At 38.4% G+C, this 17,532-nt stretch overlaps 1 protein-coding gene across 5 annotated transcripts; it reads right to left on the minus strand.

The window, feature by feature from the left end:
* Positions 1-340: 340 nt before the first annotated feature.
* On the minus strand, positions 341-16,050 carry LOC115754248 (calcineurin B-like protein 4). Of its 5 annotated transcripts, XM_030693212.2 has the most exons (9): positions 15,014-16,050; positions 14,800-14,873; positions 14,630-14,712; positions 14,397-14,456; positions 14,061-14,169; positions 13,848-13,900; positions 13,654-13,734; positions 13,466-13,578; positions 12,689-13,254 (listed from the first exon to the last, which is right to left on the minus strand). In XM_030693212.2, the coding sequence occupies exons 2-9, from the start codon at positions 14,822-14,824 to the stop codon at positions 13,191-13,193; spliced, it is 588 nt and encodes a 195-aa protein (XP_030549072.1). In that variant the 5' UTR covers positions 14,825-14,873; positions 15,014-16,050; the 3' UTR covers positions 12,689-13,190. The 5 variants fall into 5 exon arrangements, with proteins under 5 accessions (XP_048138302.1, XP_030549067.1, XP_030549072.1 ...); XM_048282345.1 differs by lacking the exons at positions 12,689-13,254; positions 13,466-13,578; positions 13,654-13,734; ... (2 more) ...; positions 14,397-14,456; positions 14,800-14,873 and adding exons at positions 341-900; positions 1,130-1,242; positions 1,323-1,403; ... (1 more) ...; positions 1,699-1,807; positions 2,034-2,096; XM_030693207.2 differs by lacking the exons at positions 12,689-13,254; positions 13,466-13,578; positions 13,654-13,734; ... (4 more) ...; positions 14,800-14,873; positions 15,014-16,050 and adding exons at positions 343-900; positions 1,130-1,242; positions 1,323-1,403; ... (3 more) ...; positions 2,282-2,364; positions 2,666-2,887.
* Positions 16,051-17,532: the final 1,482 nt, after the last annotated feature.

Below are 17,532 nucleotides of genomic sequence, written 5' to 3' on the forward strand. Positions count from 1 at the left end.
GTTTAGAATTCAATCTAAAAAAAGATTAATATCGAATTGGCACAGTTATAATAGATTTAGGGTTTTTTCTATTATAATTTTTCCTAATATAACTTAGTTATGTTCATATCCTACTGCTCTTTAGGTGGGCGAACCTTCCAACAAAGGAAACAAATATACTATCAAGACATGATCAACATAGATTTTAATGCCTAGACTCACTCTCTAATGGAAAGCAGCAATGAAATTAATGACTAAATATAAGGAGATGAGTGAAAAAAAAAAAAAAAAAGCAGCCTGTTTGAGCATTTATTTCAGGGAAAACTCGCGATTTGGAAAATATTTTTTGACAAATGATCGATTTTTGAAAAATATTTTGAGCACCCATGAAACAAACGCCACCTCAAACTCTCTCTTTGCTCCCTTCAGCAAAGTCTCCATTGGCACAGGAGAGATCGTCCCTGGATCGCCTTTTACTAAGTTCATGTATGATCCGATGATTTATCGGACATACTTTTCATCTTCTTACACCTTGAAGTCCACGGAAGAAGTGAACTCTACATTTGCAAATATGCCTCTCTTACATGTATCCACTCAAATCTTTCCATTCTCAAAATCTTGAAAGACCCTTGAGGCTTTGAATGCTCCATGATCCGTAACTCACCCCTTGTCTCCATGCCCCTTTCCGATAGAATGGCCAGCTAAAGACTCGAAGACGGCGCTGCATCTTAATTCTCCTTCCTGCTTTCGGATTTCACCTTGCCGGACAGCTCGTACTTGGCAGATACTAAGAGGCATCATCTAGTTCTATATGACATTGATCCGACCGCCATCTACGCCTTCATGATGGAACAGAGTCATAGTTCTGAATCTTCACACTCAGAACTCCCCAAGAAACTGGGAAATGCCACAGTTATATCCCTGCAAAAGGCGCAAAAAGAAAAGAAGAATTATGGTGTATAAGTTGCGCAGGGTAATCCCGTTCCCATTGTGCGGCCGGATACAAAATTGACGAACCGACATGACCAGATACCGATGTATGCTGGACAGTTTTTGGGTCATCTTTTTCTTGACAGGGGTTTTAAAGTTTGATGTAGAGAGGCAGTTCGTCGCATTGATGTGCCCCATAAGTTCATTCGGGTTTACTTACTTCAGATATGGAAGAGTCATGTTTCTTATCAGAGAAGGATTCTTCAACACCAAGTCCTTCCACTCCTCCGGATCAATCCGTCCGTCATCTTTTGTATCGGCCTCCCTAAATGCCTGTCGATCCAACAAAAGGTTTCAGAATCCTTGAAGTACCGAAACAAGGATAGTTTGCACGTGAAAGTTGAGTACCGCACCTTGTCCACGATCGTCTCCACGACGTCCTCCGAGAGTACCAAATCCGATTCGTGAAGAAGGGCCAATACCATTTCCTTCAACTGTAAATTGAAACAAAAATTTGTTATGCCACTCCATAAGAAGTTAGGAACAATTTGAGCAATTATCCAGACGCCCATGCAACAGCAGAAAAGAGGAGATACCGTCCTCACCTCCTCTCGCTCGATATATCCGGTGTGCCTCAAGTCGTACAACCTGAAAGCAACTGCGGAAAACTCGTCACGGTTCAGCAGCTATCGTTTAGCTAGTCATGTTAGCATTGGAAATTAAAAGAGTAAAAGCTGCATAATAGGAACAAAAGACAAAAGAAATGGAGAATGTTTGAAGTTTTCTTACATGCAATCTTGTCTTCTGTTGGTGCATTCGGGTGAAAGACGCCGAGCGATCTTACGAATTCCCCAAACTCGATGACCCCATTTCTTTTCATGTCGAACAAATCAAATATCTGCAGTATGTGATACCAAGGGTTCACGTATCAGCAGGAAAGCATCAGTCAGCCTAGTGAATGAGCAAAATCACAAAAAAGTTGTGAATGGCACTTCGTTAGATCAGTGTCATTTGAAACTTCCATTTCTTTTTCAAGTGGGACGATTAATTAAATGTATCAGACTACGGGACATAAACGAAGTAAAAAGATCTCCGTCGAGTCGAAGTGAGTCTATATTCCATACCCTGTCGGCAAAAAGATTTCTCCGATTTCTGTTCCGGAAAAGAGCTAGCTGAAACTCTTCCTGCTCAATGTACAACATGAACAGCAATAATTTTCAGTTTAAGTAGCAGAGACAAGTGCATAATTAGTCTTTTCAGTGTCTACCGATCACGTAAGACTAGACTAGAAGAAGATGACCAGGCAAGCGACAACCGATAGCCAAAGGTAAAGAGATTCCACTCAGGTATCGAATGCAGATTCGAAGCACACCTTGTGAATAAGCCCGTCGGCAATAATTGAACTGCTTAGTTTCTTGAAGAGCACGTATAAGGCCTCGACTTCGCTTGCAGTAACTGCACTTCAGAAACTTGAATGGTTCAAAGTGATGAAGGCGGGTAGCATCCCAGTTTATTGACCATATGACTTCACTGAAGAGCTTATAAATAATACCATCTCAGTCCGTCCCTGATGAAGTTATATTCTCGCAAAAGGAGCATGCGACAATGCTCTATTGGACGAATGAGCGAGCGCCAGAGGATAGACGGACTCAAAATGAATCGGGGAAAAGAGTCCGGGTTTCACTAAAGCTTCATGAGAACAATCTAAGGGGAAGTAAACTGCGGAAAACTCAACAACTAAAGGATTGACGCTTACAAGGTGTTGCAGCAGCAAGAACGTTAGGATCTTCATATCCGGGTGTTCGCTCAGACCTCTTCGAAACAGCACAACCCATGACGACTACTTACCTTGTTCTACTCCCGTATCGTCTGTGAGCTCAAAACAGTGAAACTGTCCAGCAGCACCTGCTAATGCCAGTTCACAGTAGAATGAGGTGATGTAAAATACTGATTCTGCTCAGCTTGTAAAATCGAAAGACATTCTTTTAAGGATTTTGTTTTACTGCTGAGTCATCTATGTTTTGAGATAAATTGTCTTCCCCGATCTCTGCTGGTGTGTAATACCAGTCAAGGTATAGAACGATCTATCGAGATGGCGTGTCATAATCATTCAGTAGTGGACTAGTGGCGAAAGCAGTTCAGCCGGAACTGCTCTAGGCGGCAGAATAATCTTTCCACACAATGGGATTGGTCTCCCCCCTTATTCACCTCTCTCTAGAAATCCTATTAGTCAAGCATGGAAGCAAGCTGCTAGAAGTAGCGCGCTATTTACTAATAGAATCTCAAGTCAAGACTCTTCTCATCGAGAGACACGTGGACTCCGTATACGAGCGTGCAACATGAGTCCTAATACTTAGTTATAGGAAAACATAGATTCAATATGCAGTTTTGCTCTTGGTAAGCACAATGTAAGCAAAGGGTACAAAATGTTGCAGGACATTGAACCTAGGGGTGAGCGGTAATATAGGTCCAGTTTCCACCTGGTATGTGGAGATTGAAACTTACCTTGTCAGAATTGGTTCCTATTTTTTGGATCTTGAAACCTATCTTATCAGTCATAGAAATGACCATGGAACCGCGAACTCCAGGATCTACTTGAGAATCGGCGAATTCCACTTTTGTTTCAATTTTTTTTTGCTTCATTTTTAGTGAGGCAAAGTAAAAATTAAAGCGACAACAAAAAAAACCTTTCTAATATATAGAGTTTCATCAACAATACAACCTATCTCAAACAAAATCATTTATGAGTGAGGTAATCTATCAAACCTAATAAGAGAAGTCGTATTATGTTGTCATGTAGAGTAAATGAAAAGGGTTGATTCAAGAGTAAACTAGAAACACGTGTAAAAGAATAGCGATTAGTTAATTTGATGTTTTCAAAGTGCATGGTGTACTGAATTTCTCCTGCAATGAATAGACAAATGTGTAACAGGTGGATTTCAATGGGTACATATCTTCCACCTGCACCAGACCAAGTTTAACACTAATCATAGTAATGGAAGAACATGTTGAGTATCATTAGACCTTCGGATTACAAAAGTCCGATGCTACCAGTATGCAGATTGGTTAAAAGATCCATAGATACTGCTAATTTTAGGGTTACTTGGTTCGCTCCCGGTTCCCAGTTCGGTTCTTCTGTTCTAGAATTTCTGATCCGGTTCGATTCGGTTCCTACATGGGAACTAGACAGCACAGTATCGGTTCCAAAAAAAAAATGGGACCGATAACCGAACCGAGGAGTTCAGCAAATCACCAAATTAAAGGTCAAGAGCACCTGTCTGTCTAAAAAGCAAGAAACTGACGTAATAACAACAACGAATCTCCCATTCTAGGGTCTTTGATACGATCATCTCTTCAGGGAAAACTGAGTCTGAATCATAGGTATCTCCAACATGACCCCAGGAACTGTGGAAGCTGGCAGAACAACCTGTTTTTTTACCCAAAGCACAATGACCAAACAGACTTAACCAGAAACAGAGAAACTCTAATCTCAAAAAACGATATATCCTTTGATGAAGACAGTTTTGGGCAACTTACTTCAGAAATGAGCAGAAACTTACCATGCAAGTGACTCAAGAAGTTTTTTTACAAAACATGAGAAATCAAGATGGAACTGATCAACTTCAGAGATGAAGATACTGCCATTGCCATACCTCCAGGAAAGACAACTATTTATGCCCCAAAGTTGAGGGAAGGAGCTGTGCACGAATTGACAATTGTATACTACACGACAAAAAGAAAAAACTTCAAAAAAAGAATCATTTCAGGAATCAATCTGAACCGTAAACCCAGAAAACAGGGTCAAGAGGAAGAGATCATACAAAGGGAACCCAATATTTTAATTTAGCAGATTTTGTTTTTTATTTCTCAAATGACAATGTTCATGTTAGAATAATAAGATGAACCTTTCACTCCAGTTATCTTCTCTTTGTTTAACATTTAGTAGACTCCAGCCACGTACAGAAGGATACGACTTTTACCGTTTGGAGGCGTCCTACGTAACAATGAGACAGACTGCTCCGTAGAATCGAATTTCCCATAAGAAGAATAAACTCTTATAAAGCCTTTCCTTAATCATCCATTTTTCCATTAGTCGACAAAAAATATATTCGTCATCAGCAACAATTCATACCTAACTATTTTCGTGGGTGATGAATTTCCTTTCATCCATTTATTTTTAAGGTTAATACCACGAAAAACCCCAAGCCGATACACCCGTGATAGATTTATCATGAACAGATATTTTAACCATGAAAAAACTCAAATCGGAGCACATGTGATAAATTTACCCTCCGTTAGTTTCCGTTAAATTGAGTTATTAGCACGAAAAACTTCAAACTGGTACACATATGAGAAACGAAGGGTAAAAACCCCAAATTAGTCACTCGCTAACTGTCGCGTATCATCTAACTCAGTAATTTGATGGCAAAATTTAATAAAAATTAATATATGGTTAATTAGTCACAGCTGTACCAGTTTAGGTTTTTTCGTGATTACAAAATCGATTTAGGATAAATTTATCACATGTGTACTAGTTTAGAGTTCTTCGTAGTATTAACTCTAAAACTAAATGGATGAAAAGAAATTCATCGCCCATGAAAATAATTAGGTATGAATTGTTGTCGATGATGAAAATATTTTTCGTTGACTAATTTTTCTAAGTGATGTAACAAATCATTTTTCAAAAAATATTTTCTGAACCTAAAAGTTTCCCGTGAAACAAACATGCCTTAATAAAAGTCAAGCAATTTTCTTTCCTTGTTTTTTTCTTAAGATAAATCCACGTTGAAAGTGCAAATTTTTAACCCTAATAACTCTCTAGTAGCATTTTATATTGGAATGGCTGGACGGCCTCCTCCATAACTGGTATGGGTACTGCTATCTATGCTGCTAATACTAAGCTAAAATCAGTTATCGAGTTTTTCTTTCTTCTTTATTAGCATGTAGTTGCATAAGGATCGTGTTAATAACTATCTTGGGTCACTATCTAAGGATACCTTACAGTAAAAGGTTCATTTTCAAAATCATGGATCACACATATATATCCACAAAAGCCATTAAATTCAAAATTAGAGTTTTATGCATATAATTACTTGAGGGTTGTCTCCAGGACAATCTCTATCGAAACTCTTTTAGAAAAATCTTCATTTTCTGCATAATGCCGTTCGTCAGTGGACACTGGTTGATCTGATGAGAAATTATTTAATTCAACTCCCGTACTATCCATTTGATACGAAATTTCAGAGTAGAAAATAAAGAGTTGTATATATATATATAATTAGAAAGGAATAATGACACATACGGTATCAATGTGATTCCTGAACTTTTAATATGTTCAGTATGATCCTTAAATTTTGGTCCAATATGTAATGTCGTTCATGAAATTTTAATTTAATTAATATGGTTCTTGACTTTTAGGTACATGTTCAATTAGGTCCTGGTATTGAATTAAAATGTTTAATATTGTCATCCATTAATTCAAGTTCTCAAGTTCATGAATAATATTGAATATTTTCGTACAGTTCAAGGACAAAATTAAATATGTATTAAAAGTTTAAAGAGTAAAAGTTCATGGATAACATTGTACGCCAAGCCAAAACTCAAGGATTACATTAAATAAATTTAAATTTCAAAGATCGCGCTACATATTAGGTCGAAGTTCATAAATTATGCCTATCATTTGCTCAATGAGAAATCAACCATGACGGCACCAACAATTCTGTAGATTGCATGGAGCATTATTCACGTGTTGTGAGTTGTGACCATACAACTATTAATCTCTGCCACGTTCGTTCCTGCTTTTTTTTCAACACTTTTCATTGGACTTTCCTTTTTATTTTTTTGGCCAGGATTGGACTATCTTTCACATCACTTCACTGTTTTTCCTTTTCTTCTCTTTTTTCTTCGATGGTTAGTTTTTCCCCACTTTTTCCAAAGATGTTTTATGCTACATTGTGAATGGAATCTTCAATGTATAAAAAATTGTGGGTCGTGGAGTCCACACGTAGACGTGGCCAAATAGAACCGTAGGTCCATTGACTGGCCCGTTGATCGGGGCCACAGTTCCAACCTAAAATCGCCGGTTCCCCACCGGGCCCCCCAACCCCCTCCCCCCCAATGCAACGGCCCAAAGAGCCATTGCTTCAAAAAAAAAAAAAAATTGATTTTTTTTTAAGTTAAATAACCCTCCCTTTCTTTATAAATACCTATCATCCCCCTTTCATTTTTCTCACAAATCCTCTCAACAATTCTCTCAATTCTTTCAAATTCTCTTAATCCGCTCAATTCTCTCAATCCCGCCTCAATTCTCTCAATCGAATTTCCGATCAATTCTCTCGTAAATGGCAAGTGGAAGCAAAAATATTGGAAAAGTCAAGATGGTGATGGGAGATTCCAAGTATCCTATTCATGGATATAATCCTCGTGATTATACATATTGGGAAGACGATGACGATAATATCAACGTTGTTCCCATTCCGAACGTCGAGCATATCTCAATACAAGAAAGTCTTCATCCTTCTATTAGTGTCGAAGAAACGTCAACGGCAAATGAGCCGGAACGAAAGGGTCGAGAGAGTACATCCAACTTGTGATTGCACTTTGACAAGGTATATGATGAAAGCGAAAGTAAGTATAATATAAATTGTAAATATTGTTCGCAAATATATAAATTTACCAAAGGAGACGGTTACGGAACATTCTGTCGGCATCCGACGAAAAAACATCCAACACAAGCGGGGATCAACACTACGCAACAATAAATTTTCGATTATGCCAATCCTAATACTCATTCTTTATTCCGTTATACTGATATACTTTATAAACAAACATTAGTTAAATATGTTGCCATTGATCATGCTCCGTTTACTATTGGTGAAAATTTTAATTTGAAATATTTGATAAATACTGCGTTGGTTCCGCAAGCACCAACTATTCCGAAAACTACTCTTAAACGCGAACTTTTGCATCTTTATAAATAAAAAAAAAAATCTTTGACAAATTTTTTTGTGGAATTCAATGGACGTGTGCATTTAGATAGCGATATTTGTAGTGATCATTGGCAAATTCATTCTTATATGAGTGTTACGTGTTATTGGATAGGTGACGATCGAACCATTAAAAAAAGACTTATTGCATTTCAAGTTTTTGATGAAAAGCATTCGGCTCATAATATTTATAGAATAATTAAGCAAGTTTTAGAAAAATATAATTTGATAAATAAAGTATTTTTAATTGATTTTGATAATGCCGCCGCAAATATCGTTTCCATTCCCGAATTAGAAAATATTTATAAACCCTCTTTTGACGGACAATTTTTTTACATTAGATATGCTTGCCATGTTTTAAATTTATGTGTACAATATGGTTTACAAACTCTTGAGACTTCTCTCGCCCAACAAATCGTGCAATTAAATTTTTATAGAGTCGTGCCCATTTTATGAAAGCATGGGAAAAATTTTGTAAACAACATGTGAGAAGGGCAAAAATGTTTTCAAAAGATATTTCGACTCGTTGGAATTCTACCTACGAGTTGTTTCGTCAAACTTTTGATTATAAAAATTTATTATGTATGTTTATTTCGCAAAATATTCCTGAAATTACTCTACTTCTGCAACATTGGGACGTTTGCAAAAAAAATTTAGAATTTTTGAAAATTTTTAATGATGCTGTTAATACTTTATCTGGTATTTATTATCCTACTACGCATTTATTTTTAATAGAGTGTGTTAATATTAGTGGTGTTTTTAGTAAATATGAAAAAGATACTGAATTAGCTCGGACTATTTTAGTAATGCAAGAAAAATTGTTGCATTAGTATTTCAAAATTCCTCTTGTCTATTTAGTTAGTATTGTTTTTTATCCACGTATTAAATTGGATGGTTTACTAGATTATTTGAATGTGTATTATTATGATTGTTTACATTTGGAAGATACAATAGATATTTCAAATATACAATGAGAGGTTAAAGAATCTATAGTAGTATTATATGAAGAATTTTGTAGTACATATGGTTTAATTGATTGTGGATCTTTACAATCTGCTGCCTCACGAAGCAAAGCTAGCGGTTCACTTAGTAGATGGTACAATATGCTCAAGAGTAGACCAAAATAAAAATAAAAATGGGCAACATATAGTATTTCTGAATTAGAAAAATATTTAACCACTCAATTTGAGTTTCGTGATGCCGAACACAGTATAGATTTTCAAATCCTGGAGTGGTGGAAGAGTCACTTAATCGATTACCCAGTTCTCGTCCTCATCGCTTGCTAGATATTAGCAATTCCTTCTTCAACAATTGCAGTTGAACAAACATTTAGCGTTGGAAGATTAGTTTTAGATTCTTGCCGTTTAAGATTAAGTCCGGAGTCCGTGAAAGCTCAAGTTTGTGTAGACAATTGGACTAAAGCTAGATTTCGATACCAAGAGCTGGATTGAGAACACGAATTCTTTAGTGAGGATTGTGGAGATACCACCGCCACGGATACCACAACGGGTAGCGACGATTGACGATGAGGTAAGTTTGGGTTATCAAAGGTAAAAGAACTACATGGGTTTTGATTCTTCTATCCCCAAGAAGATATGTAGGTGCTTAATGATAATTCATTAAGTTCAAGCCTGTTCCTCCTCTCTCTCTCTTTTTGTTTTTTCAAATTTTATTATAATGTACAATTTGATTATAATTTATAATTTATTATGTTTATTTCATTATTTATTATTTTAAAAATTAAATTTAAAAAGCAGAATCGGAACCGGCTTGAGAACCGATCCGGAATAATCGGTTCCACTTTTATAGGAACCGGAACCGGAACCGAACCGGCCACGTCTATCCACACCATTAATTCAAACCCTCCCCTTTTTTTTTTGGGTCAAAGTCTCCCCTTTGGCTTGTCCATTATCCTGGCCTAAAATTCCAAGAAGAAAAGAAGAGCTAGCACTTTTGATCTTCCTTAATTTTGACAAGGATAAATAACATTGTAAATCTCATAAATAATATATGTAAATCTCATAAAAAAGAAGAAGCACTTTTTGATCGCCCACACCACTGGCAGTAATTTCAAATGTTATTTACTTTATTATAATTTTTTTCTGAATGGCTCAACATTATTTTAAAAAAAAATTGAAAACTCAATGTTAATATAAAAGCAAAAAAGAAAAGAAAAGAAAAGTAAGAGTTGCGCCAATTAAACAATTATTCTCGAGGGCCCTGTGAGGAGCGGACAAGGGATGAAATCTCCCTACTGATTATGATACATTAATGAGAGAAAAAAAAAATCCCTTGAAAATCTCTCAATTGGGATTTATGTAACCCACACACACATCTGTAGGTACATTTGCATGCAGCTCCCAATTATGTCAAATCAAACAAGCATATTCTCTTACATATCGTATATTGATTTGTATATACATTGTTGTAGGGGTGTCAATAGTTCGGTTCGATTTAGTTTTTCCAAAAACTAAACCGAACCGAACCATTACGGTGAAAAGCTTGAACCGAACCGAACCTGCCCTAAACTGAATATGAACTGAACCAAATATCCAATTCAGTTCGGTTCGGTTCGGTTCGGTTTTCGGTTTTTCTTTTTTGATTTTTGGTTTTAATTTTCCCTTTTTTTTTTTTTTTTGCACAACTGATTCGCTGGCCAATCACCACCGCCCCCAAAATTCAGAGCCCCCACAACCTCAGGCTTGGTTCAGAGCAAAGAAAACCACTCCACAAGTTCTACCCCAACGTGCCTCCCCACGGTGTCCGTAGCCTCACCGGACGTCGCGGAGGAGGCGCAGGAGCGAGGCAGGAGCCGTGGATTGGAGAGCGAGGAGGAGGAGGAAGTCGAGGAGTCAGGACTGGAAGGCTTGCGATACGAGAATGGGGAGCTGCTCCTTGCCCGAGACGAGGAGGCCATTTGAGCCAGTCAACTCGGGCGAGTTGATGAGTCAATGACTCGGCACCAAACGGCGAAGAAGATTGCAAAACCAGGAAGTGGAGGAAAAGGTGAAGAAGAAGAAGAAGAAGAGAATGCGTCAGTGAGCTCACATGGCTAGATGGACAAAGGCAGAGACCAAGCACATTTCCGTTTTTCTTTTTTTTTTTGGTTTTTCCTGAAATTCTCTTTATAAAAATTTGCTCTGCAACAATTTTTAGCTACCTTGTCCGAGAGAGTGAGCTCTGCGTTCTTCTTCTTTAAGACAGAGACTCGCAGAGCGATGCTCGGAGCGAGAGAGAGAGAGAGAAAGAGAGAGGAGAGGGGGAAGGATGAGGAAATGAGGGCGATGGGTAGGATGGGGGTGGGGACGATGGCAATGATGGCATTGGTCGTGGTGGCACGGGTGGCCGTGGGTAGGAGTGTGAGGAGCAGGAGGAGGTGGAGGTTTTTGGCGTGTTGGGGTAGCTCGAGGCTTGTGAAGCGCCGGTGGGAAGGCTGAATTAAAAGAAAAAAAAAAGATTTTCGGTTCAGTTCAGTTAACCGAACCAAACCAAAATAAACTGAACCAAAAAAAATAAATGGTTATATTTCAATTAACTGAACCAAAACTGAACTGAACCAAAAATACACAAATTTTTAGTTCGGTTCAGTTCGGTTAATAGTTCAAGTCAGTTTTTTGGTTAGTTTTGACACCCCTACATTGTTGGGTAAGATCGGATGACGAAGGTCCGTTAAAAAAAAAAAAGGAGCAAGGAAATGAGGAGAGATTTAATAATTAGCATACGGTTATAGCATCCATCCCCGATTAATAATCTCGGTTCGAATAGATTAGAGTATTCGTTTGAGGTTTAGGAATTCCCGAATCAATTTTTCGTTCTAGCCAAAAGATTGAGAAGGCGGTTGCGCATTCGTACATACAATAACACCATGACATGACATCAACTTGATAAATCGGAATCGATTATTAAAAAAAAAAAGAGAGAGATTAGAGTTAATTAATATTTAGAAATTTGGCATGTGAGGCATGCATTTTTTAAGGAACATTAGAGGGAGTACGAACATCATCCGATACGTCATCACATCGATAATAAAGCCTTTAACCTTTGTATCTGTTCGCCAAATCTCGTTCATTTCCATCCAAGAGTTTAGTCAATCCTTTCGTGCCGAATATTTAAGGATTCCTTACGCAAACAGTCGAAGAACAAGTAAACCAAATTGATCATTCCTTATTTAAGTACGTTGTCTTGTATGCAGATTTTTGCGTGCCTTCCAAATCTCTAATTAGTTAACTTGTCGACTTCGTCTGCCATCACAACTTGATCTGGCTCTCTCCCCCTCTCTCTATGCTTATTATGAAACTCATATTGAGATAATCTATTCATTTAGTTCGTGGTCAATAGCCATGTAAGTAGCTCGGGCAAAGTGTTAAAAAAAAGTCATAAACCTATTACATTGGTACCAATTTAGTCCTAAACCTTTTGTTGATACCAATTGAGTTCATTCCGTCAATTTTGGCCAAATATCATCGACATGAACACCGGTTGTCCTACGAGACGCGACCGGTGTTCACGTGGACAATATCTAATAATATTTGAATATTTTTGTTTGAATTTCTTATTTCTTATTTCTCATTTATTTTTTTCTTTTTCTTCTGCCCGTACTTCTTCCTCCAGCCAATCCCCGGTCCGGCTTATAATCCTGCAAGTAATTGCTCTTTAGGTATATGAACCTTCCAACAAAGGAAACAATGACGATATCAAGACATGCTCAACAGAGATTTGAGGCGTCCTCTCTCTCTCTCTCTCTCTCTCTCTCTCTCTCTCTCTCTCTCATGCAAAGCAAAAATCAAATTAATGATGAAATGAGAGGAGACCAAGCGACAAGAGAGCAGCCTGTTTTGAGAATCAAACTTTCTTCTACTGACTTCGGCAAAACTCTCCTTGGGCACAGGAGAGATCATCCCTGTATCGACTATTATATTACATTCATCTAATAATCCGACGATCTATCAAACATACGCACAACCTTTTTAAACCTTAAAGTCCCTGAAAATTTCTATCTATACATCGCAAAATGCCTCTCTTCCATATATCCACTCACACCCTTCTGAACTCGAAAGCTCGAAAGACGCACGAAGCCCCGAGTGCTCCATGATTGATAATATGCAACGATTCGCCGATAAAAATGGCCAACTAAAAGACTTGACGACCGCCCTGCATCTTGTTCGCCTTCCTGCTTTCAGATTTTGTCTCGCTACACGATAACTGCCTAACTGGTGCTTGGCAGATGCTCAGAGGCCTCAACTGGTACTATATTACATCGATCCGACGTGTCGATCCCTTGACGATGGAACGCAGTCATACTTCTGAATCTTGAGACTCAGAACTCAATATGAAACTGGGAAATGCCAATGTTATATCCCTGCAAAAGGTGCAAAAGGGAAGAGTTGTAGCATATCACTCGAGCAGAGTACTCACGTTGGCAATGCGCAGCCCGACATGACCAGAGACAGATGTTTAGTGGACAGTTTCTGGGTTGTCTTTTTCTTTACAGAGGGTTTAAAATTCGAAGCAGAGAGGCTATTCCTCGCATTGATGTGACCTATAAGTTAAGCTCGATCGGGTATACATACTTCAAGTATGGAACAGTCATGTTTCTTATCAGAGTAGGATTCTTCGACACAAAGTCCTTCCACTCTTCCTGATCAATTCTTCCATCATCTTTTGTATCAGCTTCCCTAAATGTCTGTTAATTGAAAAACCAGTTTCAGAATGATTGAGCCGAACCGACATAGTTACACCAGAAAGTTGAGTATCTCACCTTATCCACCATCATTTCTATAACATCATCCGAGAGGACCAAATCTGATTCATGAAGAAGTGCCAATACCATTTCCTTCAACTGTAAATCGAAACTGCAATTTGTTATGCCCCCACAAAAGAAATTAAGTACAATTCGGGCATGTTCATCGTGATGTCCATGCAACAGCAAGAAAAAGGAGACACCGTCCTCACCTCCTCTTGCTCGATATATCCGGTGTTCCTCAAGTCATACAACCTGAAAGCAACTGCGAGGAAGTCTCACAACTCAGATATCATTTAACTACCCATGTGAACATTATGTTCCAACATGTAAAAGTAAGTCAATTGTTTCTTAGTGAAAATTAGAAGAGGAAAAACTGCATAATGGGAACAAAAGAAAAGGAGATACATTTGAAGTTCAATTACATGCAATCTTATCTTCTATTGGTGCATTTGGGTGAAAAACGGCGAGTGATCTCACGAATTCACCAAACTCGATGACCCCATTTCTCTTCATATCAAACAAATGAAATATCTGCAATACAAGATATCATAGTTCATGTATCAGCAGGAAAAGAAGGTGTTACTCTAGTGAATGAGCAAAATCACGAAATGTTGTGAGTGGCACATTGTAAGAATTTAAAAAAAAAAAAAAAGTGATCCCATGTCTTTTTATCTAAGTAGGACGATTAACTATATCAGATTACACGATAGAACCGAAGTGAAAAGATCTTCGAATTGAAGTGAGCCCATGAAACATACCCTGTCGGCAAAAAGATTTCTCTGATTTCTGTTCCTGAAAAGTGCAAGCTGAAACTCTTCCTGCTCAAATATGCAGCATTAATAGCAATTTTAAGTAGAAGTGCACGATCAACCTTATCAGTGGCTTGTGATCACGCAAGACTAGACTAGAAGAAGACAACCCGGCAAGCAACAACTGAAAGGCAAAAGTAAAGAGATTTCATTCAAGTATCAAATGCAGGTTTGAAGCATACCTTGTGAATAAGCCCGTCGGCAATAATTGAACTGCTTAATTTCTTGAAGAGCACGTATAAGGCCTTAACTTCGCTTGCAGTAACTGCATTTAAGAAACATAAATGGTCAAAATGACGAAGGCAGGTAGCATCACAGTTAATTTACCACGAGACTTTATTGAAGAACTTATAAATAGTACTATCTCCATCTATCATGATGCAGTAATAATTCTAAATGTACACAAAAGGAGCGCATGACAATGCTCTAGAGGATGAACGTGCGCACGAGAATAGACAGATTAGAAATGAATCAGGGAAAAAAGTCTGCACTACACTAAAGCTTCATGAGAACAATCTAAAGGGAAGTATATGCAGAAACTTAACATCTAAAGGATTGGCGCTTACAAGGTGTTGCAGCAGCAAGAACGTTAGGCTCTTCATATCCGGGTGTTCGCTCAGAATTCTTCGAAATAATGCAACCCATGACAATTACTCACCCTGTGCTTCTCCCAGATACATCTGCCAGCTCGAAACGAGGAAACCGTCCAGAAAAACCTGCCAATGCCAGTTCACAGGAGAATGAGATGCTGCAAAATGCTGATTCAGCTCAATTTGGAGATCGAATGATTTTTCTTTTACTGGTTAAACTTTCAGTGCACACGATTGCTCTTCTTAGACCATAAAAGTGATTGCACCTACTGGTGCCATGGATATCATTGTCAAGACTCTGAAAATAGTCAAGACAACTGCATTCAACACCAAATTCAAAAACGGAAGTTTTCCACTCTGGATAGGCCTAATATGTACTGCTCGGATTCGAACACGGTGTCTGGTACGCTTAGTCAACTATGTTTCGGGATGTCTGACATATGGACTCGGTATGTGGATGTCTAAAACTTGAGTGCTAGAACTGGGTCATAGGAAAACGTAGAATCAACATGTGTTGTCACTCTTGGTAAGCAGAATATAAGTAATGCTTGAATCATCATACCTCGAATTTCAGATAATCTCTCTTCAACCTAGTTATGGTGATTCTGACTGCAGCGGGGTCTGCCATGAGACACAAACTTAGCAAACTTGAGCTCAATATGAACTCCCCCCATTCCCGCACCCATGCCCATTTCTTATCCTCTATCTACGGGTCACTTGAAAGATGAGTTGGAGAAACCTCTAGGGACACTTTAAGATAAGTTGTCAAAAGAGCATTGTTGATTTGATTCGTCTGCTGGTAAGTACTCGAATATTCGTTATCATGTATTCATCGTTGGTAACAAACACCCGCAAAAAACATTAAATCGCCAAATTAGAGGTCAAGACTACCTATCTGCCTATAACATATGAGCTAGATAAACTATGAGTCTATGAAGATGAGACATGAGTAACAGGTTTCTTCAAAACACAACCATGACCCCAGAAACTGTGGAAGCTGGCAAAGGAACTCTGATTTCAATCGTTTGATGGAACAAGATGAACATCTTGAGGTGCAGACAAGAATATTCGAAAAATAGAAACATTAAAACTCATCCGAGGAATAAAACCGTATGGATTCATTCAAAGAAATCCCATCTTTCAGTTATCCATTATACCATCGACGTGGGATAAAAATATCCTTTTTAAATTGTTTTCTCATTGGACCACATACCCAATAGGCAAAGGCAGATTTCTTGAGCTAATTTACCAGATATTTTGTTTCTTTAAAGAGCAGGTCAATGTTAATATAATAAGACGAACCTTTCAGTTTCAGTCCAATCAACTTCTCTTTTGTTCGATTTTTATAAGGCTGTGGCCGTGTACAGAAGATTTGACTTTTCGAGCCTTCCTAGTAACGATGAGAATGACTGCTCAGAGGAATCAAATTCCCAAGAAAAAGAGTAAACTCTTATATAAACCATTTTTTCTTAAACGAAAATGAAGGGTAAGTTACTATCAAATTTATTTAATCACCCTCATGTTTCTTTTCCAGTTGCGACCAGTTAAGCAAGCAAAGATCAAGAAATTCACCCAAAGAGGGACCCAAAAACAAAACAAAACAAAAGAAGGAACTTTGCCCGGCATTTGCATCCAGGAGAACCGACGAAAACATAAACAAGGTGGATGCAAGCTTTTGACTCTTTCTCCAGTTTTTCTAAGGGAAAACCCATAACCGATGAGAAATTGCAAGATTTTCTCCGATGCAAATCTGCATTTTCTCGGCGACCAAACGGAGCATGGGCGAGAGGAAGCAAGAAGAATTAGACCAGGAAAACAGGGCAAGTCCTTCAAGCGGGTATAAAACATCACAACCCCCATCAAAGATTCAAAGCAGAGAGAGGGAGTCATGGACTAACCAGAAATTTGCGACGGAGGGAAGAAAGAGACTTGTCTTCTTGATAGATTCTCCCTCGCGCTCTGCTTTTATCTGTTTCTGAGGTGCTCTTGCATTTGGTTTTGGAACTTCTCAGAGAACAGAGAGCGGCTTTCTTGTTTCTTGGGTCTCTCTCCCTGCCCCCGCCCGCCCCCCCAAAAAATCTGTTGACTTGCCACTTCGCTTTCGGACTAGCAGATGGGGGTGGCGTGCTATTGGTGTGAGCTCCCGGAGAGCGACGTCGATGAAGAAGTTCCAAAGCTCAAACCTTTTTACTTCCTCCTCCCTCTCTCTGCCTAGTCCTGCAGTTATGGACAACTACGCTGCATGGACGGACCCCATCCATAATTTTTCTGTGATTAAATGTGTTTGGACTTGTGCTCGGATCCACAATGTCAATAGCAATTTCACAAATCTCCTTCAAAGTTGTTCAAATTTATTGTTATATGAACAAACTCTCTTGTTACCCCTTGTTGCTAAAACCATCCTTTTGCTGATGTATATCATCCCTAACGTGGCATGTAATGGACATGTCGTGATATGGTGTCGAATAATCTTCATATCAGTCAATGGCAAACCA

The sequence above is a fragment of the Rhodamnia argentea genome, chromosome 7, assembly GCF_020921035.1.
Source record: "Rhodamnia argentea isolate NSW1041297 chromosome 7, ASM2092103v1, whole genome shotgun sequence".
In the NCBI taxonomy this organism is placed as follows: domain Eukaryota; kingdom Viridiplantae; phylum Streptophyta; class Magnoliopsida; order Myrtales; family Myrtaceae; genus Rhodamnia; species Rhodamnia argentea.

What these genes read in the sequence shown, in the direction of transcription:
- LOC115754248 (XM_048282345.1), bottom strand. Translation starts at nt 15,092, where the DNA reads ATGGGTTGCATTATTTCGAAGAATTCTGAGCGAACACCCGGATATGAA. An exon ending in GAAATCTTTTTGCCGACAGG is followed by an intron (nt 1,808 to 2,033) that starts GTATGGAATATA and finishes CACATACTGCAG; the next exon opens with ATATTTGATTTGTTCGACAT. An exon ending in GATATATCGAGCGAGAGGAG is followed by an intron (nt 1,404 to 1,514) that starts GTGAGGACGGTA and finishes TTCAATTTACAG; the next exon opens with TTGAAGGAAATGGTATTGGC.